The sequence below is a fragment of the Lepisma saccharinum genome, chromosome 11 (assembly GCF_977018435.1).
Source record: "Lepisma saccharinum chromosome 11, izLepSacc3.1, whole genome shotgun sequence".
Lineage (NCBI taxonomy): Eukaryota > Metazoa > Arthropoda > Insecta > Zygentoma > Lepismatidae > Lepisma > Lepisma saccharinum.
In genome coordinates, this window is record NC_139239.1 from 57,385,518 (window position 1) to 57,409,094 (window position 23,577).

The 23,577-nt window shown below is 40.9% G+C and overlaps 1 protein-coding gene across 1 annotated transcript in view; it reads right to left on the bottom strand.

Moving 5' to 3' along the window:
• Window positions 1-23,577, bottom strand: part of LOC145994823 (cGMP-dependent protein kinase, isozyme 1-like) — a 331,858-nt gene that overhangs the window by 134,209 nt on the left and 174,072 nt on the right. The window contains exon 3 of the mRNA XM_083131143.1: window positions 21,452-22,187. Coding sequence (XP_082987269.1) covers window positions 21,452-22,171 — 720 coding nt within the window. The 5' untranslated portion in view covers window positions 22,172-22,187. The remainder of the gene's footprint in view (window positions 1-21,451; window positions 22,188-23,577) is intronic.

The following is a 23,577-nucleotide window of genomic DNA, read 5'->3' on the forward strand; positions in this document are numbered from 1 at the left end:
CTCCTCTAATATCCTATCCATCTAATCCTCTTCTTAACTCTTCTCTCTCTCTCTCTCTCTCTCTCTCTCTCTCTCTCTCTACTATCTACCTCCTTTCTTTACCCCTTGTATGCAAGTTTGCACGAACATCTATACACCGGGTTGACGCTCAGGACAGCACTTCTACCCTGAAGATGAGAGTGACGTTAGCTCTCGAAAGCTTGGAATATTTTCCACTACTCACCTGGTCGATAGCCCGAGAGAATCTTTTCATCATTCGTCACCAGAAAAGCTTCAAGACTTACTTCATGTTTCTTTCTGAGCTCCCTTTTCAACTGTCGATTCTTCTCTCTTTCGCTCTGCTTTACTCTTCTGCCTACATGCCTATCTCTTCCTTTCCTAGTATGTATCTATCTTCTCTTTCTCTTTTTCCTCATGTCTCTTTCCCTTCTGTTGCACTCTGTATCCGTATTCTCCTCTTCCTTGTGTGCACTTCTCTCTCTTCTTCTCTCTCTATGCCTATTTCCTCCATTTCTCTCGGTCTTAATAGTAACTCGTCAGTGTAACTGAGAAGTTAATAAGCTCGAAATATTTCTCTCGTTATTCCCAATTGAAAGTGGAGTTTATGATACACATGAAATGCTTTCAAAATATTTGTAAATTCGTCAAAACAATTTACGAGTGTGAGTGATGTATGCTTAAGAGGAACACGATGATTGTATTCCTAAAATCAATAACATATTAAGCATAGCACAATGCCACGTTGATTAACATCTTTATTAGAACATAAAGGATACAATTCATTTTCTTCAAATATTTCACTTCATCAAATTTCACGTAAGGTACCATAAAAAACAACAACAACAACAAAAAAACAATTGTTCCGCTCCCATGGACAGACGGACGCACCAATCGATATAATTTATTACCATTTACTAAGATCTAAATTTCACTAAGTTTTGCCGTTCTACCTTTAACAGTTTCTGAGATATCGACCTGTAACATGACATCAGTTATTACTTCTCATGGCGAGACGGACAGGTAATGTAATGCTTGAAAAGCAACGTTAGGTAATAGTTTTGTCATTATTTCTTCGGTCACTTTGTAATCAAGGGGTCCGGGATGGAGGTACATAGTAGAAGTGACCGGCCTGCGTAGTGGAAACGTCGTCGCCTTGTAATCAAGGGTCCGGGATTCGATATCCGGATCCAAACTTTAAGTTCTGTCCCGATTAGCCTATCTGTGCAAAAAGTGAACTTAAAAACAAACTTCATCTATGACGCATTGCGCTAGATATTAATGGATATGTCTATCAATAGTTACAGGCACATAAGAGTACTCCTTTTTTAAATAGCTTTCACACCAAAGCGAAACGCGACAGTGACACGGTGATTTCACACCGAAGTGAAAAGCCTGTGTGTACACTCACCTTAGTAGTCCGGCAGTTTGTTTCTTTATACAGCATATTGGCAGATAAGTGTAGTAATGTACGCTGCATAAAACACGCCTTATTTACTAACTTCGTTGACCCTGTACAAAAAGCATTCACTGCGAATGCGTCATCAGCAGATCAAGGCGACACGCTATTGAGAAAACCACCCAGTTCTGGTGACACGCACGCTGCACATTTTCTTGTCGTGTCACTCCGGTACGAAATATTGCATTTATTTCTAAAGATTTCTTTCCAAGTGACACGTGTCGCTTGTTGCTTCAGCATAAAAGCAGTATTTCCTCCCTGTTACATTTTACTCACAGTTTCTTGTTTCTCGTGAAAGAACCTCAAACTGTCGCCGCGAGATAACAGTTTCCAGTCCTTCACGCACATACAATAAACTAAGACTTCACTCTGATCACTTGTTTATGCGCTGTGTCCTCTTCAACGGATATTAATGGTTGCAACATGCGTCACTCTTATGAAACTCGTATATTTTCAGCGAAACTTTTACCAGAGCTGTTGAAAGTCTCGTATTGGACAGATGAGGTAGTGGTGGAAGTGGAGCAGTTTCAGGACATTTTAAGATTCTGCATGTTTTAACTCCATGTTCTCAAAAGTGCACACGCAACGACTTAATAACACATATTGGATTCTGAAGACTTCTGTGTATAACTCCAGCAGGATTTTTTATGCAGTAAAGGGCCAGGATTTTTTTTCCAAACAAGTGCTGCCCCTCTCACTCCTTTCTTCGAAACAGGGCTCGCATTTTGGATTCATGCATTTCTGCTATGGACTTTTTTTTGGTCAAGAGAACAATGCAGTTTTTAAAACTTATCGAAAAGCACTCTTAAATCCTGCAACGTACAGCTTGTGATGGAAAACACTCGTGTAGCTTCGCCTGTCTGCCAAAAAAGCTCATAAATTATAAGAATTCCAGGTTTGCTTCAAGCAATTTTTTCTGACTGTACCAATCTTACATCGAATTATAAGTCCTTATACGTATAAATTATTCCATTGTGAAAGACAAATGTCGCACTACAGAAATATATTTCCCTTAAATCAATTACAGTACGACCGACTTAGAATTCACCTAGAGATATATTGTATACAGATCAAAATGTCATTAATGCATCCACGGATCACCGTAGAATCAGTCTCTGTAAGCACAAATTTTCTGTCTAATTCTCCACCGTATATCTTCTGAATGGAGAATATTATATGGCAGAAAGATATATAGAAGAAAGAGAGAAACAAAGGAAGGGTGAGACAGAGAGAACAGAAATAAATAGTGAGATAGATAGAGAAACAGATGAAAAAATAGAGAAAAACAGACGAAGAAAAATCTTGGCAACCACAACCACCGAAGCAGACCTCAGCTAAAAAAAATATTTCGTCCACCTTTGAGCCCAGGGGCGTGCCAAGGGGAGGGGGGTTGGTGGGAGTCATAACCCCCATTTGGCTCACTATTCCTAAAAAAGAGGACGTCAAAGGCAGGAAAAGATGGCAAAATGGGGGCTTATAAGTAAAGCAAGTATACGTACCCCCCCTTTAAAAAATCCTGGGCACGCCACTGTTTGAGCCAACCTCAACGAAATTCTCTCTTGACTTCCCTGAGGAGGCAAGGGTTAGATTTTACCCCAAAATCGCATTTAGCATAGGATAATTAGGATATACGTATATATATATTGAACTTGATCACCCTACCCAACACATAAAATACTCACCTCACCTTCCTCATCGTTCACCTTTTTCTGGCGCCTACACCTACTTGACTCTATATGAATGATTCCCTCCTCAATGCATATGACATTCAACATACGAATTCCCTCCCTGCACACATCTTTCTTATGACACATATGCTGTCCAAAGCAACATGATGTTCCTAGCAAAGATCTGTCCGGGGCTCGTTCATTAACCAGCATGCGGTGGTCTTGAGGACGAAATAGCCATTAAAGGACTCTTGAACCTTCAATTCCATCAAACCAAGGTAACTTCTCCCGATATAAAGATATATGCGCAGTGGATGATGGCCACAGATATAACAGGAGCGTCATTTCTCTCGGGCCGCATAAAAAAAAAAGATCGAAGTGCGAAGCGGTGTCGGACGGACGACGTCCAATTTATCTAGCTTTCACCTCGTCGGCTATCTTCCAAATTCTTCCTACCTACGCGTCTGCTTTTATGCTTCATTCCGCTCGCACGTAAACAATGACTTGCAAACGAAGGCGGTATTCTCTGCATATTAATTACGAAATAGCTGAGAAGCTTTCGGAGGTTGGGGGCCGGGAGCGTTCTTGGCACAGAGCATGTTCTACTACTCAATATCGCACGAACAATCGTGAAATGGTTCATCTCCTTTGGCGATTTCAGATATAAAACTGGATTTCTTCTCGCTCACGTGTTTTGCGCAATAATTTAGATTAACCGTGACAGCATAATGACCGGTCTTGTTTTTGAGCGATTACGGTATCGTGCTTTACTACACGATTCAAGGAACCAACCGGGCAAACACTTTTCTTGTTTTACATTGCTTTTGTACTTTTCAGGGTAAATCTTGAACTTGATGAGTAGTGAGTTGCTGAAGTTAAATGAACAATCGTAATTAAATTATAACCACTCCACCACGGAGGATGGAAAACATTTTACTATTGATGAGCATCCCAATCCAAAATTTACGCGGCTCGGAATATCAGAACCTTGGATCGTGGCTCCAATATCCGAACCTTGGAAGACAGGCCTTCCGGACCTATAAGAAGTTACCTTCGAGTTTCCTTCTTCCAAGTAGTACACCCTGGGCTGCAATCCAGCAAACTAACAAGGCTCTGGCCTCTGAACTCCCAGCCATTAGAATCCTCTGTGGGATTGTACTCTGTCCTGTCTGTTTCAGATTGTCCATTCATCAATTTCATCTTATCATTACTCATTATCATCGTCGCGATTGTCCTCCTCCGTGGCCGTGCTGTCTACGGCGCTGTGCTTTGGACTACGATTACTGTAGGGGCATGGGTTCGAGTCCGCCTGGGTTCAGTCTCCGTGTTCGGCCTGTGTATATGGCCGGTGGCAACCCACCATCGTGAGGAAATTGGGGAGCTACGAGTGAGTAGCGTATCCCGGTCTCGGATATCTCCTATAACGACTGTGGGTTCGACGTGCTGATCCCACATCACCCCATTGCCGGGTAGGATTGTGGGAGGGAGACTGGCAGTCGGGAGATAGGCCAAGGCCCTTCGAGAGCTGTCGCGCCATGGGTTATTATTGTTCCTGTTATCGTCGCGATTAGCCCAAAGTGACACCAAAGCGACGTAAACAGACAAAATTAACCAATCAATTTAAAGATTCGGGTCAATCCTTCCGTAAGATCTACTGTTTTCCTACATTTTAGTAGTTCATCTCTAGAGTCACGATAAAAAAAAAATAGTTCGTATTTCTGTATGTCCCGTTTTGTAACAGGCAGATTGTTAATTTGTAACGGTAGAATGTTGTAAAATTTACGGTAACTTCCAAGAGTGAAGAAATTCTTCCTCTTCCACCGAGAGAAAGTCTATATAATCCACCATCGGAACTCACATATAAGTACCTTAAAATTCTTTCTTCTTAGCAATCGTTCGGTTTAATTTGTTTTCAAAGCTTCCTACAGTAGTTAGAAAACAATGTTCTAGTGAATTTAGTTTACTGGATTTACGCAACTGCTGGAACCTGGCATAACTATCCAAACTTTTCCGGTTACAAACTTGCAGATACAAAATCGACGCGCATTTGTTACTTGCATGGTGCGGAACGAGGAACACGTTTGGAAAAAGAAGTTCCAATGTAAATTTGATGTCCAGTGGTCTATAAGCTGCTTATGTCCTCTTATCTCTGCGAGCTGGATGAACGAGGCATACTTAAATTGAAGAGGTCTCAATTTCTGGAATCAAACACATTACTTCTGTAGCTCATCAAATGTTGAGGATGGACCTTACGAACAACATACACGTTTATACCAGAAAGCATCGTATCGCTGTGGTTTGCACCATCATCACAAAAATAGGAAAGCGAAACTACTGTTAACTAACTCTGTGATATTCCTAAACTCGAGGCCCAATTCTTTCTTCTGTCCTCATCCTGGGCAAGATCTTCCAATCTTTAGTCTGCTTGATAGTCCCCATGGCCATCTCAACACTATGCTTTCACTTTTGTTTACAAATCCCTACAAGTCTTTACAGAGCCGCGGTGGTTTAGGCAGTAGGGAGCTTGACTGCCAGGCTAGAGGTCCGGGTTCGATTCACCGGGTGGAAATTTCTCAAGGCTGTATTAAATGGGTACATAAGTTGCACCCTTGAGGGTGCAAATTCGACTGGAGCGTGGTGCTGACATGGGCCTCCTTGTTGTCACCTATCAAAGGGTCCCGCGTTCGATACGTGGTGGAGGTTCGGATCCCACTTTAAACTGTAGGTCCAGTCCCGATCAGCCTTTTTGTGCATAAAGTGGACTTAAAACCAAACTCAATCAATCAATCAATCAATCAAAGCCTAGTGCTGAAACATCACTTGCACAAATAACCGAGATTATGAATGCGTGGGTGGCTACCTTGATACCCCACGAGCCCTGAAAGAGCAAAACGTTACTGAGAAGGATTTCTGGGCTTGCTGTTACTCACACATCGTGAAGGATTGTTGTACTCTTTCTATGCAACTACTTTCTTGGATTTTCTCAAATTACTCTCACATGGATACCTTCTATTTCCATTTCATAAATTTTCCTTTGCATTTAATATTAAAAAGCTCTAATACTAAAATGCCAATAATCATGGTTCTCACCCATAAGAGACTACTTAGCTTCAGAAGTATCCATCCTCAGATTTAACCAGCGCTTGAAGTGGAGAGAAAGCTGAGGGGGTGGGAGGGTGTCTGGTCGAGCCTTGGGGTTATCTGGAGGGATGCTCCAATGGCTTAACATGGTGACAATGAAACAACTTTCCGAAAATCTTACTAGGTGGGTGGGGGATATCACTCCCCCTTACCCTCACTGCGATAACTGGATTTAACTTAATAACAGGTTACCACGTCCAGACTTGAGGCTATCTCTGACAAATTATGGCAACGAAAGAAGGAACAGTGCTGAAGTTCGAAAGGCACTTGATATGATTGACAACTGTCAAACTCCAAAAGGAGTTTCAGTGCAGGACAAACACACGGGGAGCTAGAAATAGAACAGGTTGCCGCAGATAATCTTATCTTGTGGACAAGGTCTTAATTCAAAGGTGAATGACATCCAGGCCTGGTTAAGTGACTAATTACTGCTGTCTCAATATTGTCATATATTCTTCCCAACTTTATCTTGGACAAGACAAACTTGAAATTCGAGGATGCTAACTACGTCCTTATCTGCAATCATGCATGAAGGTCAAACAGGAACTGTCATTTTTACTTTTGGCATGTAAGATAATGTGAGGACATGCTGCGGTTTTAACCTGCGAGTAACAAAAGCGAAGATGGTTGCTAAGTTCGAGGTGTTATCAAAATGTTCCCGGAATGGCACTGGTGTGCTCTTACATGAAGAAATGTGACAACTTTGCTGCGCTGAAAGGTATGTGGCAACTTTGGCGTCATCGTGGCCAAGATTGTGGTCTCTCTCAGCCAAAGGAGGTGTTTGAATTTTTGTTCTAAGTCTACTTTATGCACGGATAGGTTACAGTGGGGATCAAAGTACTGTGTCATGTAACTCCACCGGATATCGAACCCGGGACCCAACTACGCCATCAGGGAGGCCCCCAATTGGTGAATGAGGTTAAGGGAGTTGTTGAGTTAGAAGACACTGAGGCATAAAGCAAAGTGCACAGAATGTAATTCTTCGCCTTCTAATCAGCATGTATACATCTGCATGTAGAGGGTGAAAAATAACTTAGCATCACGTGATGTCCTTGTCTTACCAGAAGCTCAGCTGGTAAGTGCTGTGCAAACTCCGCATGTTTCTCTTATCTCAATGGAAGATAACGTGTTGTTGTAACCAGAGAATGTAATCATTGTGTCAACAATGAGCACGACAGCAGATAAGAGACCACAGTAAAACAAAGCAACATGTAGGTACGTGGATTCTTCCATTAGCTGTAAGAGAAAACTTATGTTCCCACAATTCAGAACACGGTGTGGATGGATCTCACGGAAAGTGTGACATCCCAAAATTGAATTTGACAGACGGGTGGGCTCAAGGCAGGGACGGCTCAAAATAAAATTCTCACCCGGGCGAGTTGGATTTTTTGCACCCCCCTACCTTTCCAACTTTCTACCCTGGTTCCTCTACTTTCCACGTTTCTCTAATAAAAAAAAACTGACCATGTTATAGATTTACGTTTTATCATGAAAAATAATAGGCTTATTTTTCTAAATACTGTAGAGCCTCCCCGATGTCGCAGTGGTAGCGTCGTAGCCTTGTAATCAAGGGGTCCCGGGTTCGATACCCGGTGGAGACACATAGTGGTTCGGATCCCACTTTAAACTGTATGTCCAGTCCCGATTAGCCTTACTGTGCATAAGTGAACTTAAAACACCAAATTAATCAATCTAAATACTCTGAGTGTTACTGTGTATGTGTCTCTTTAATATGCACAGTCAGCGGAAATAAAAATGGGACAGCTTTATCCTGAAATACTCACTTCCCTGTAATGCGTTGTGTGTTGCCTAACTCTCCGGAAATAGTATAGCTTCCAATTAAAAAGTTGCTATTGAAGTTGGCTCGTCGCCGAAGAGTTAGGCAACACACATAACGCACTGCGGGGAAGTCAGAATTTCAGGATCTACTTGTCCCTCTTTTATAGACAGTGACACTATATAATGACATAATGACTCTTGGTTTAAATTGCTACATGATTTTGCACATCATTCAGTAGCAACTTCAATTAATTCTTGTCTACACAAACCCAACTCTTCTTTTTTTTAAAAAAAAACAACAACAAATAAATGCGTATGCAATCAGATATCAAGTTTTGGCGCTACTCAAGAGCATGGGGGTCCGGAAGGGGGGGCAAGGGGGCCAGCCCACCCTGGAAATTGAATGTCCCCCTAGTATATTTCACACATAATTTCATTTCAGCCACAGTAATTTAGGTTAATTATTATAAATACGTTCAAGGAACATGATAATTTCAGACTGAAATAGTGTTTTTTGAGGGGGCATCACTATTAGGGGGGAAAATATGTCTCCTTTGCCCCCCGGGAAGAAAAATACCTTGCCATGGCGCCTCCCTTCCTTAGGCGGCCGAAAAGATGGATTCGCTTCATTTACCCTTGCTAAGAACATTTAAATGTCCCTCCCTTTCTTTTATTAATCAGGTCTTGGCTGATAAAATCATGCTCCAGCAATATCAAGTTTGCACTCTTTGTTAATAGATGGCAGAACAGGATAATCATATTGAATTGGCTACAAAGGTCAGGTAAAGTTAGTAAGTTGTGCCTTATTCTGTATGATTTTATACACGGTAATTGAGCTTCAACAGAAACTGAGAAAAGTACAACGTATGACTGATTTGATATAAATATTAATTAACAGTTACAATTGAATCTTCTATGTAAATCAAAACTTATCTGGCAGTTCATAAGAAAAGATCTGAAGCTAACTGCGGGAAGATTACTGTCTAAGGAATTGCAGCAAGCATACGAAAGACAACCACGACGAGTACCTTGTTTGGATAGTGAATAATATACGCAGGAACCACCCTCTATCTCAGCATGACGTTATATTAAGACCACGGAGTAACGTTCAGGAAACACTTTGAGGACTTGCAGCGCAAGGGAAGCCAGAAGCTAGGAGGACTGTTCTCCATCTTCTGGAACCTGGAGCTAACACTGGAGACCCGACTCTGGATATATACAACTATGGTACATACAACCATGTTGTACGTCGTTACACAATATCGTCAAATCGAATCTGCATAAAGTGCAGGCTATCGAGAACAGAGCAGCAAGAATTATCAGCGGATATGATACATATACCTTAACAGCTTGATTTAGGAAGTTTTGGGTTGGAACCAATCAAGGCAGTCGTCGCTGAGATAGTCAGAACATTCTGGGAGAGTCTCAAGGCAAGTATGAACTCTGAGGTCAGCAATATCGTTACCAAGGTATTTTGATGTGCAATTACAAGCAATCAACGGCTCTGGTAAACTTCTCCTCCAAGATGAACTCGGCCCTTGTGAGAACCACACTCCTTTGGCCCTGCCAAATAGTGTTGCCCACGAGACGAGACTTTGGTCTGTCTCGTCTCGTGAAAATGCTGTCTCGTCTCGTGTCTCGTCTCGAAAATATTCCTTTCTCCCGTCTCGAAGTGTTCTGTCTCGTCTCGTCTCGTCCCGTCTCGTTTTGTCTCGTCTCGTGAAAGTAATGCAGGATATTATGCCAACAAAAGTTATAACTGGGAGACATCACAAATATTATTCTCGAAAATGGGTTAAACCTGTAATCACTTTGCTCACTGTAGCTTTAGTGAGAATAAATATGGTTCCTTAATCATAAGAACAAGAGTAAATCAAATAAAATTTGTTGATTATCAATAGCTAGATAATATATAGAATCTGCCTTGCTTTTCTAGCTCCCATCCACTCTTTATCCATCGTACACGCAGGGAGCTTTCAGACAGAAGGAACACGCGACAGGCAACAAGCCACACGGGAGTTTACACTGAAGTGACAAGCGACAGGATCCCCTTCCGTTCCGACTATGACAAAAGTATTCACCGCACGGGTAGTACCAACAGATCGAGTCGATTCTACAAGAGACACGTGGTGCTTCGGTTCGTAAGGTTGCGTTTACTGAGGGTTCGTATCTAAGCGAAACATGTTGCTTGTAGCTTCTCTCCTGTAACTTGTTCAATGTGACAAGCGACATGGAAGTATCACACTGAAGCAACGAACGACAGGGACACTTCAGTTTATAAGTAAGCATTCATCGCGCATGCGCGGATAACAACCCTCGCGACTATACTGTCTATACGGTATCCAGATAACGGCCTAAGCAGAACAACAAGAAAGCGACAAGCGAGACGTGCAGCTTCGGTTCGAAGAGTTTGCTGTGAAGAAGATTTCTTCACACCAAAGTTACAGGCGACAAGCGACACGAGTCGCTTGGAAGCGAACTTTCAGTAGTCAATGCAACCTTTCGAACACACGAAAAGCTACACGTGTCTCTTGTAGCCTCGGTCCGTTGTTCACGGATGCGGGGTGAATGTTTTTCTTCAGACTGAAGAGGATTGTGTCGCTTGTCGCTTGGGTGTGAATTATACGTGTCGCTTGTCGCTTCGGTGTGAAATTCCCACAAGATAGCCTTCAAGTTGAAGCGACAGGCGACAAGCGACACAGGGTTTTCACACCAAAGCAACAAGCGACACGCTCCTTTAGGGAGATTTCAGACCGGAGCGACAAGCAACAAGCGACACGCGACACATGTTGCTTTGGAACGAGCCAATCAACAGCAACGTTTCATAGCATAGGAGCATGGCAGGCCGCACAAACCTGCTTTCGATTGGTGAAATCCTGAAGCGACACATGTTACGGGTCACGTGTCGCTTCGATGTGAATTCTCCCTTAGTCTGTAAGCAAGCTTTCACTGTGAATTCACTACCAACAGACAGAGGAGACACAATGCAAGCTATTAAAAAACGGCCTAGGCCGAACGACACGCAAGCGACGAAGCAACACGTGCAGGTTGCCGGTCTAATCGCTTCCGTTCGGAACTTTGCATTTATCACTGTGGTTTAATTTCCAAGCGACACTTGTTGCTATCGCATGTCACTTATTACTCCTATGACTTCAGGCAATTTTATGTTCGTTACGTCAAAGCAGAGTATCTAATTGCACTAGCTTTTTAGAGCCGCGGTGGTGTAGTCGTTAGGGCGTCTGACTGCCAGGCGGGAGACCCGGGTGAATAAAGGTCGGAATTATTCCTCATTGTCCCCGCATAAAGTAGCTCCGGGGCTCAACAGCCTCATATCAATGGGTGCATGGGGGAAATCCTGGAGGGCAAAAGCGGCCGGAGTGTGATGCTGATCACTTCGCCTCCAAATGACCTTTCTCCCACATTCCGTAAATGTGCCTTCATGGCACTGTGTTATATGCACTTGGAACTTTATCTTTACCTAGGTTTTTAGTACGAAATCTTTGAAGTTTGCAACCAACACTCGAGGCTGCTGTGGATTTTGAGAAGAGGGTCGCAAATGAAAGAAGGGTCTGTTTGGGCGAGAAATTTTATGACGATTGTCGCCAGTATGGATGGAACAGGGCCGTAGAAAACAATGGCAGTGACTACCTCCGGGTCGTTCTGCGCAAGGATGAATGGAAGAGAGCTCTTGGGGTAGCAGATAGTTGCCAGTTTTAAGGTATTCTGAGGAAATTTCAGTAGGAACATACAGGGACACGAGGCTAAAGTTTAGGCAAATTCGTTACAGACAACGTGTGACGAATTAGGATTTTCCGAGAGGGAATCTTACAGATCTCTATTTCTGTAATAGAAGCTGTTTTGGGTTTCCAAAGAAAATGCTTTAAATAAATATTTGCAATTGATTAGTTATTTTGTTTATATTTTTTCGAGACTTTCGAGACGAGACGAGACTTTTCAGGAGCCGTCTCGTCCCGTCTCGTCCCGTCTCGAATTTTAAAAAGCCTGTACCGTCTCGTTTTCGAGACGAGAACAGACATGTCTCGTCTCGTGGGCAACACTACTGCCAAACCAGCTTCAGAGGAACTACAAGCAACAGGCCCAGATGTACTTTAATCAAATTGCAAAAGGAATGCGAAACAAATCAACTCCAATGGAAGTCAGGGTAACGAAAGTTTATGACATCACCAGCCACATAAACCAGTCAGCAAACTTCAGTAAGCTGATTAGTGGAGTAGTGCTAATAAATTGAGGAGTAAGTGAAGCTGAAAGTAAACTTATCACCTCGTTCTCTGTAAAATGAATTGAAAGATACCTGGACTTGACCAGAGTTAACGACCAATAATGCAAAGGAACTTTCCCATCGATTAATTGACTCCAGTGCAGTCTATAATTCCATACTAACCCTGCCCATCTGGTTAACTTTTTTTGTAAGGATCGCTTCTTTTTTGTAATTATAACACTCCACTACATTATTGGTGTTCCTAGTTCGGTCCTGGCTCAAGGCTTGACGAAATACTTTTCAGTGGACCCAGCTTCAGTGGTGTCGCTACTAAGCTTTTATTTCACTCCCGATCTCTTCCTGTTTCTCTCTATCTTCTCTTCTTTCTTCATGTGCATCTATCTCTCTCTTTCTTACTTCCTCTGCTTCTCTATCCTTCTTCCCTCATTTGTATCTTGTTATTTCTTGCTTCCTGTTTCTCTTTCTTTCATACTCTTTTCTGTATCTCTTTCCTTCTCTCTTTCTTGTCCTCTCTTTTTCCATTTCAATCTATCAATTGCTCTATTTTTCCTACATTTTTCCCTATGTCTTTATTCCTGAGCGTGTGATTATTGCTCTACTAAAATGATTTTGAAAACTTGTCTATTTTTCTGATACTGCATAAAATGAGGGACAAAAAAATACCACAATTCTTGTTCATAGTACTGAACGATGTAATAAAAGTTAACAGTTACTGGGATATTTTTGTCAGAAGTGTTTTTTGCGCCACAATGACTTCAAAACGGCAACCATTTTAATGTCTATACAGTATCGCTAGGGACACAAATTTATGGTAAATATAAACTGAGGAGAGCGGTAAATAAAATGTTAGATCAGCGGTATATACCAGCGGTGGAAAAAAAAAATTGGCACACACTTTTTCATCATGAGAGGAAACAACATACAAAAGAGCTATAAATTGATAAACTATTTCTTCATTTTTATATACTGTACACACACCAAAGTACTTACCTGTCCAACCAAAAATAAAACATCAACACAAAATCACTTCATTTCTAAAATGCATATTCGGGGGAAGAAAGGAATGCAGCTTCACAGGGAGCGAAGTTTTCGAACTGAGATTATGTGCGTGGGAAATCCAAATTTGCAGCGTCTTCCTGATGTGATCGAAGATAAAACGTTCGTTACAAATCGACAGTTTGCGCGCACAACCTCGATTGCCGGTTTTTGCGTGTTTTCTACTTAATTTGATGATATTTCACGGTTATTTCGCGAAAAAGCGTTCATTTCGTGTAAAAGCACACATTTCGCATTACTTCGCGAATAAAACTCATGCATATTTCATCATTGGGGGTGTAGTTACGTGCAGAATGTTCAAAATTGCATCTTTTTTTCACATTTCGCGATTTCGCGCATCGCGAAAATTCAATGTCCCTAAGTATCGCCAATAAAGACAGCGATTCATATTCCTTCAGTAAGTTTTAACAGAACATAATTAAATTTTCTCGAACATTTTGAAACTTTCTCACCCCAATTTAATCTGCGGGACAGAGTTGGCCACAATTATCTGATATTACATAGCACAGGGAACAAAATGACGCCTATAACAATACTCCAATCCACTCTTTCTGGTTCGGATATTTTACGTCCCTCTTCTATCTCTTGGGTTAATCACAACAATGAAAAGCAAATGATGAACTGGATGACGCACCCATGCCATGCCCAGGGTTCGAACCTCGTTATGCGTTACATGTACCACTTCACCACGGAGACATGCACTCTACAGAGTGACCATAAAATAAGTAAAGAATTATCTTCAGAGTACAGGTGAGCATTGGGAGAAATGTTGCTGTGGAATGTCCACCACGGTCACCTGATCTTAACTCCGTGGACTTCACCATATGGGTAATTTTGAAATCAGAAGTGCATGTTGCAAAAAATCAGGATCTAGATCATCCCTGGGAAAGAATAACCACGTGAAGCACGTTCTGAATTTAGGAAATGTCCTGTTCAGTTCTCCCGTTGGTTACATACTTCATGTGCACCCTGTATACTAATGCTGAACACGGTAATAGGTGGAAATATACGTATATGTAAATCGATACTAGGAACATTTTAAAGAGAATGTATATTTTCATTTACCGTCTAGAGATCAGTGTATAAAACATTTTCCGGGGCTCAGATTTTACCATGAATCTTTACAATATTTTCCCTTGCTAAATACAATAAAACATGCTTCGTTAGCCAAGTGCCCCCACTGTTATTTTATTTATCTTATGCGAGATATTCCTGTATGCTTTCATAATAATACTTTTACGTACTTTGTATAGAAAGGAGATCGCGTCTATTTGCTTGAAACAATGTGGGGATTTACATTCCTCCACCATGAACATTACACAACGAATTCACAAATGAAATGTAATTAAAGTTCCTGAGATCTCGTACTTCATTCGGTTTTGTTTGCAGAATCTCAGTTTTCTGCAAACAGCAGTGACTTCTTTGTTTTCTCTCAGTGATGCAATGTTTAATGAATCTTAACTCTTCTGCATTCACAATGGGAGTGTTCACTTTCAAACTTTCCCGATGGCGGCGTTAGCATAGTTGTGTCCGAACAGAATTTCGTTCGTCATTTGGTTACCCTAAACTTTACATTGAAGAGCGACGCAGTGTGGTATTTGTGGTATTGAAACGCTATTTTCACCGAAGTTATCGCTTAAATCGATAATAAAATCATGTTTAGTAAACCTTTCAGATATCGATAATGTAGCGAGTTACAAGTTTTGGAAAATTACATTCTTATGTATCTAAGCGAAGTATAACAAAGCAAATCAAATCAAATTCTGTATATAAAAAGTATTACATCACAACGGCAGGGTAGCTTGAACGGGCTAAATAGAGCATGCACAATGAGCACTGAACTTTATATCATTTGGGTCAATCCTAGCTGTCGCACACTGACAATACAAGAATTTTGATTTCTCACTAGGTTTTATGTTCTCTTCTGCTTGTAAGTATGTGGAATTCAACTGCGGGCTTAGCAATCGAACAAGCTTCCCAAATAATCCAGAAAATCTATTGGTTGAATTGGTGTTTTAAATCCACTTGATGCACAGTAAGGCTAATTGAGACTTGACCTACAGTTTAAAGTGAGATCCGAACCACTATGGGCTTCCAGCGGGTATCGAACCCGGGACCCCTTGATTACAAGGCGACGACGCCACCACAGCGCCATCGGAGAGGCCCTCAGAAAATCTATTAAATGTCGGGTATGCCTGAAATTTATTATTATGCAGCACACCCTCTCCAAAAATTAATTGTTAACCTAAACTTTCTTGTACAGTCATGGACACTTTTGGGTTGTAATGATCTCATCGAAAGTTAATGGGGTTGTTACAATCCACAAAGTTCCATGACTGTACACACCATCGAATTTCCCAAGCATTTAAATAGAAGAACAATTGCTTGTTTCAAGGACCATGACACAACTATCATGCTGCCATCTGCAATTAGCTTTGTCTGAACAGCCCCACTCAATTTGCACTCCTTCTGTTGCTTGCCCTAACCCCAGTCAGCTTTCCGTCAGAAAATGTGCAGATAATTCCCACGTGCAGGACGCTTCCAATAACCCAGAGGTTACGTTTGTTGCCTTCTGATAAGGAAGGTCATGTTTCAGACTGCTCCCATGTAAACATCGTATGCAATGCATACATCCAGTCCCGTCGCGATATATTAAGTGCACTTCAGTGACAATTTTCTTTACCGTGCACCCTCGGATATTGATCATAGCTATCCGTTGTAGGTACGCACGGATACTTTCTGTATGTATCTGGGATATCTTTACGTTATCATACCCCTACTTCGTTTTATGGGATTTTTTCTTAAGTAATAATATTAATTTTACCTCAAGAAACCCTTCCTTTAGGGTTCAATTCAATTCAATTCAAATTTTCTTTATTAAAGGCCGAGGTTCAGCCTGTGGCTGCTACATCTACGAATTGGCAATTTTTTTTTATAGTAACAATAAATTACATTGTGAAAATGAAGTTTCTTTAATTCTGGCAACATTCACATTTTTCACTCATTTCATTTTCTTTCTTTTATTGTTTTTCTAGCTCATCTCCACTTACATTTAATTGCTATTTTCTTACTTTATTATTTTTATTTTTTATGTTTAAATGTGTGGTAATTTTTCGATAACAGATGACAGTACAATTGTCACTGCACGTTGCAGATCTACCCACGTATATACTCAAGGAAAATACATTCAGGTTGGTCGATAATAGTGTCTGTTGATGGTAGGTGACGTCATGATGTAAGAGGGATTTTTAAGAAGTAACTAGAAGTCACAGCAACGTTACAGGAATGAGAGTTGCATGTGGCAGCAATGTAAGAGTTTCACATATACCCGTATGTAGTTTTACTCTTTTTCGATTAGTATATTTATTTACTTTTCTATCTCTCCTTTCGTTACCCTGCTCTTTGTTTCTTAGGAATTTTCTTGAAAGGATATAGTTCTGTCCAATGCACAGACTTCTCTTTAGGGGTGGGAATAATAAAAATACATTCCCAACACCAGTTTTCGAAGTTAAAATTAACTAGTTTAAAAGCTGATGTCTTTAACTATCGGGTGAAATCTTCCAAGTTCAGTACAGTTTTTTTAGGTGGGAAACCGCGTGGCAGCAAAAACCCAGAAGAAAGGTGATGAAATACTGGACATTAGGGGCTGGGGGAAAGAGGAAATTGAATAAGACGGTGATAAGGAAACAATTAGGAGAGACGTGGTGACAAAAAGACCGCGGACTGAGAGACAAATTGGATACAAGGGTTCGTGGCTGATGGGGGAAGGAAACATACACTTTCATTTTGAACGTTCCGCAGCGAACACAGGGGGGCCGGTGTTCTTTGAGTTCCATCTAGTCATCCTCATCGTCACGATTAGCCAAAGGTGGAAGAAAACGATGAAAAATAACAAAAACATTAAAAAACTTAGTAATTTAATTTAAATATATTTATAGTGCACATAACTGCAATTTATAATAATTATTATTATCATTACATGATAACTCAAATTTTAAAACAAATCTTGCATAAAAAGGTTGTGTTCTGTTTTTGTAAATTAACAGGCAGACTGTTAAATTTTAAAGATAAAGTATTGTATACTTTACGCCAACATCTAACAGTGTAACGCCAGCCCCCCATGGCGGGGAGGTTAGCACATTGCGCTACAACGCCAGGAGTCTCGGGTTCGAATCCCGGCCTGGGCATGGAGGTTTGTAAATGTCCATTCATCAATTTCATCGTGTCCTCACTCATCCCCATCTTCGCAAATAAGCCAAAAGTGGCACAAAAAGCGAAGTAAAATAAAGCAAATCAGTCAATCTAACAGTGTAACGAGTATGTGAGACAAGTTGCCAATAAACCTCAACCAATTTGTGTGGCACTATCTGATTCGCTGTCGTGCTGGCTCTATTACGGATGGAGTTATGGGTTGAAGCAGGTTCTGGCTCGCGGTCAAAATGTTAGAAATTGCTTCAAAATGTAAGTGACGAATTACACGTAAGCACATATCCAGTTTTTGCCCTATTCTCTCTTCATACCGTGGTCTTTTAAAGACAAACTTTTACACAGCTTAACAGCTAAAATCGTGGGAATAAAACAACGATGAATTGCTGGGCCTCCTTCGGTTGTAATGTAGACCTTGTTTGATTTGAAGCTCACCGCTTCTCCCCCCCCCTCTCCCTTTTGCCAGTTTCGTTGCGTGATGGAATCGTGACCTGACATTCAGTCAGCACATCATTTCCAGGGTCTATTACTCTGCACGCAAATCGTGTATTCTGAAAGCTTGTCCCATTTCCGACGTCATAATGAAAAACCTTACGAGAACTTTTGTTTTGGTTCCGCTTTTCTTTTCAGTGCACTAAACAAAATGCTCAAAATATGTTGTCCTCTTAATTGTGCATTTCCAGCTCTCTTTCAGAGCGCATACAGAGGCAGGATTTCCATACATAAAACCTTCATTGAAAAGCTATCCGCTTTGTGCATATTGTCATTTAGTTTCCACCGTACAAATATCGGCCAATGAGCTGTTTGATCTTTAAAAGGGCGGAAAAGCATGATTATCTATTTTTCAATTGCAATAAATTGAAAAGAAATGCATGAGAAGCATTCTCTCCGGAAATTTCGCAAGGGTGTATATAAAGGCCGTTTTCCTGCCCACAAAACCCAATTGACGCAAATATATCTATTGCCTCCAATAACACATTACAGTACATATACTGCCAACGATGCATTTTATTGTTTCAAAATACACAGAGAATATATCAAAATGAACTTTTATCAGCTGCTGTTTCGAGTGATGTACTAAAATGCGCCAGTTGAGAAGAGCATTTCAAAGAAGTTACATGTTTACATGATACACCAAAAGTGCATCACAGTTGATTTGATGTATTTTGAGTTCTGGGTTTCCTTTCAATTTTAAGTTTTATTTTTATAAGGAAGCTGACTCAAGGGGTTCCCACTATTATGTCTACCATAACTTATTGTTAACTGGGTGATTCTTTTGATAACTATAGGAAGTATTGCGCACCCACATGCAACAATGACCACAGGGGAAGCAGGGAGGCAGGAACCCCAAGTCAACCAATCAGTGAACCCCAAGAACAACAAGAAATAACCGTTGGTAATTAAATGTACTGTTGCCAAAATTTATTTATTTCAAATTACTATTTCACAATATCCCTTCTCTACTCATTCTAATGTCACCACTACTTTTCTTTTTAAGGAAAATTATTCTTTTTGGAACTTTACCCTAATAGCTTACATTCCCGTGATATTCTAAAGTTTGAAATTGTAATTTGAGACCAACGAAAATATACGATTTGTTTTTCATTGTTTCAACCATGAGTTTCAAGGAATTTTGTATTTCTATTTTTTTTTAACAAAATGCGCCGCTCTTCTGCCACTCTATCCATATGTATGGATGTATGGTTAAGATGTAATGCTGATGATTTTCCAGTCTTTTTTTCAGTGACTCAAATGTCTGGATTGTACTTTTAACGAAGGACACTGACGTTTCTCTCCATATTATTCCTGGTTTCTTTCCAGTTCTCGTTCTCTCACCTTTCTCATTAGTATTAACGTAATGGTACTTACGTATAGTTTCTCATAGTTTCCTACATCTCGCGGAGTCATGAAGTCCTATCAATGAGTGCGTAATGTAATTGTGGACGCTAAAGGCATATGGCAAACATTCAGAATGTTCGCAGCCTTAGGTTGCCTTCATAGAGGCTAACGTCTTCTTTCTTCGGTAAAGCTTGAAGTCTACTTTTACACACAGATAGGCTAAGAGGGCTGCATTCAAAGTCTAAAATGGGATTGGTTCAAACACTGCGGTGTGCCCCAACTGGTAATTTTACTTGAGGTACCGAGAGTACAATGTAAAATTGAGAAGAAATTGTCATTAGCCTTCGTTGAAGATACAACCACTGAAGCAATAAAAATGGAACACCTAAACCCTGAATAATAATAATAATGCGGTGTATGTAAACAATTGAATGCGACATAGAAAAGCGCACAAAGTAATTCTAGGAATAACATTTTTTTAAAAAATGCCAAGGATTACAGTGTGTAAAGAAAATTCATCACAGAATGAAGAAACGTGGAGTGACAGTGTACATATTAAGCGCGGTGGTGGGGTGCTTAGTTCACGCTTAGACCAATAGAATCTCGGTTCATATCCTAGCTAAACCATGAAAGGTTGTTTGTACGCTCGGCTATTTCATCAATTCATCATTCACCATCACTCTCGTTATTATCGCAGAACGGTGTTAGAACAGGGGTGGAACCAGGACTTAGTTTCAGGGGCAGGCGATTCGGTGGAAAGTAGTGTGAGGATTGAGGTCCCAATTTGATTAACAGTTAATAACAAGATTGAATGAAAACTAGAGATATTACTCGACATTGTGAGGTCTTTATTTAAATGAATCTCTGTGTAAGAAGGTGACTTTTCAGAAGGTATTGAAATACCACTCACTTTTACGTAGTACACCCCAGACTACATTTTAACAGGTAATATAAATACTCTGCTGATCCTGTGTTTGGTCCATGTATGATCGTGACCATACCTTTACGGATTTTGTCCAATCACAACTTTCATCCACATCATTACGATTAGCAAAAAGTGGTAGCTAAGCGACCTTCATAAACAAAATACAATATCAACATGAGTGATTAACCTAGAGAGGTGTTAAAGAGCCTCCAAATAGCAATGGAAAATGGGAGTTGCAAATGCTAACTGAAGGGTTGAAAAGGATCTAAGGAACCATCTGGGCTACTATCCAGAAGTGGATTTTTTCTTGTAGGAGCCGGCTCTGTGGCCAATCGCGTTAAGTGGTCGCTTTCGCTACCGTTCCCGGGTTCGAGTCCCGACATGGGCATGGGTGTCAGTGGGAGTCCAGTCAGAAACATGCAAACGTAACATGCGAAATCTCTGATGACTGGTAGCGGGAGGGGGGGAGGGAGAGAGAAAGATCATATTCTACAAGCACGCGCCTGCAGATATGTATATAATTATTATATGACATATTTATAATGTTATTAAATATTAAATAATTACTAAATATTTAAAAAATACATTATACATAGAAAAAATCAATATGTCACTTTTACATATATCAGATATTTATAGAGTAGCAAACTAATTCCTTTGCTAACTGACTAAAGATGTCAATAAATTAATTACAAAATAGTCGAAATAGTTTTATTACGTAATAGTTGAAATGAAATAGTTTTTGCTTTCTATTAACATAAAAGCAATTATATTTCATATTTATATTTGTATTGCATTCTTGTTTTACTTTTATTGTGCATATATTGCTATTGGTGTAGATCTGTTAATGATACCTCGAAAGGGAGAGAGAGTGTGTGTTTTCAATATTATCCTTATAAACTATATTTGAAGAAAATACTAATTGCTCATCTTTTGTTGTTACAACAAATAACTCCTCCAGCTGGAAAGTTTTGGTGGGGGAGGATTTTTGAGGCCCAGGATTTCGCACCCTGTAGAAGGAATCACTCATCCTCATCGTCGCGATTAGACAAAAAGTGGCTGAAAAGCGACGCTAAATATTAAAAAAAATACACGTATTGGTGGAATTCCACGCAATTGAGAGTCAATAAAACTTCACCTACCTTCAGCTTGTGGATCTCCCGTTGCAACCGAAGCACCTCCTGTTCCCTGGTCTTCAGTTGTCTCCGGACGTCGACCAGCTCTGCTTGGAGGGTGTCCGACTTGGCTTCCCATTCCTTGGCCTCCCTCTTCAGCTGGGGGATGAGGTTCTTCAGATAATCATAGTCGGGGTGCTGCTGTTGCTGTTGCACGCACTGCTGCTGCGGGCCGGGGGACGACCGCTGGTGGGTTGTCGAAGCGCCGTTGCCCATCGGAAGTCCTGGCATGTATCGAGCCGGGGATCCAGAGTTCGATCGCGGGGAGGAGGATCTAGGGGGCGATCGCGGTCCCTTCAAGACCGCGGCCACCTGTTCCGGTACCGTGACGGGCGTCTGCGACCGCGGCGGTTCCTCGTCCCTCAACTCGCGGTCCGGTTCTTGCAAGATCTGGGTGAGACTGACCGGTCCGCCACCGGGCGTGCCAGTCGAAAAGAGCGGCGGTCCGAACTGCTTCCCGTCATGCCCCGCGCACTGACCGAAGAAGCTCCCGCAGGTGTGTGGCGGCGGCGACGGCGACCGGCGAGCCTCCCTGATGAGCGCTGCGACGTCCCGAACGCTCTTCGGGTACAACTCACTCGAACGAGTCTCGGAGCCGCTGACCGACTCGTAGAAACTTTCTGGACCTGCAGAGGCGCCGCCATGCGGAGAGTTCCTGCAATTCCTCGCCTCCCGTTCATCGTCCATTCTGATGGTGAGCGACCTGCAATAAAGAACGTTCGTATTACAATCTGTCAACGATTTCACGACACACACACAAGGGAAAAAGAGGAAGAGAAGGAAAACAGAGCAGAAAATTTCCTTATGGTGACTCGGGGGGGGGGGGTGGAAAAACATTTTCTGATGGGTTTTACTTCGGTATTAACGCATAACATTTTTTCTCTCTCTCCTCTTTTTTCTTTCTTCCTCTGTGTTCTATCCCTGTCTCCCTTATCAATCTCTTTCAATGTCCTCTGAACTTTTTCCCTGTTCCTTTTTCTTTTAATCTTTTCTATCCTTTTCTCTGTCTACCTTTACCTTTCTATATATTTCACCCTCTGCCTCCTATTCTTTATCCTCTCCTTGTGTATCATTTTCACTTTTTATTTATCATATCCTTTCTATTCCTTTCCCTCTTCCTGCCTCTACCCTTCTTTTACTACGTTTCTACCTCCTTTCTCTATCTCTCTTGTTCTATTCGTTTCTCTATCAGTATCTTTAACCCTCATTCTTTTCTTTCCTGCCTCTCTATCTCTCTTTCTTCACTTGCTCTAATTTTCTCCATATATCATTCTTTCTTTCTTTTTCTTGGCTATCTTCTTATTCCTTTCTTTATCTCTCTATTTCCTCTTTCCTCCTTTCTCTCTGTCTCTTTCTTTCTCTCTTTTCTATCTCTTCCCTTCTTCCATTGTTTGTGTTTATATCCATTTCCTCTATTCTCTCTACCTATTTCCATCTCTCTTTTCTATCTCTTCCTTTATCTCTTTTCTATATTGCTCTTCCTTCATTTCGGTCTATATTTCATATTTTCTTCTTCTCTCTTTTTCTTTCCTATTCTCCTTTCTATCTCTTTCTTTATTCCTTTGTTTGTGTCTCTATTTCCTTTTCCCTCTTTTCTATCTTATCTTTCTCTGCTTTCTATCTCTTTTTTCCTTCATTTGTTTGGGTCTCTATTACCTTTTTCTTTTTCTCTCACTTCAATCTCTTCCTTTGTTTGTCACTTGTGTGTGCAATTCTTGCTCTGCTATAAATTATTTTGAAAACTTCTCTTAGGTGAACCAAGTGGTGAGGTCCTACGAAAAGAAACCCAGAAATTGAACGTACACAAGAATACTTGAAAGGAGCCAATATTTTTCCTGTTAGTTCTTGACACGCAACAACGACAAAGCCCCCTGGCTTGGATTCTTTATCTTCACAGGAATTTTTGGTCACATGGACACGTGACACGCTCTTACATGTAAATTCAGCATTAATATGTAATTCGTACCATAAATGCCATGTTGTATTTTGTTACGAACAAGAAAGAATGCTGTTGTACTTTGTACCACGTCTTAAGATTATTTCAGACAAGATGCCGAGAGACCTACTTAACTACAAAAGGGGAAAAAATCAGC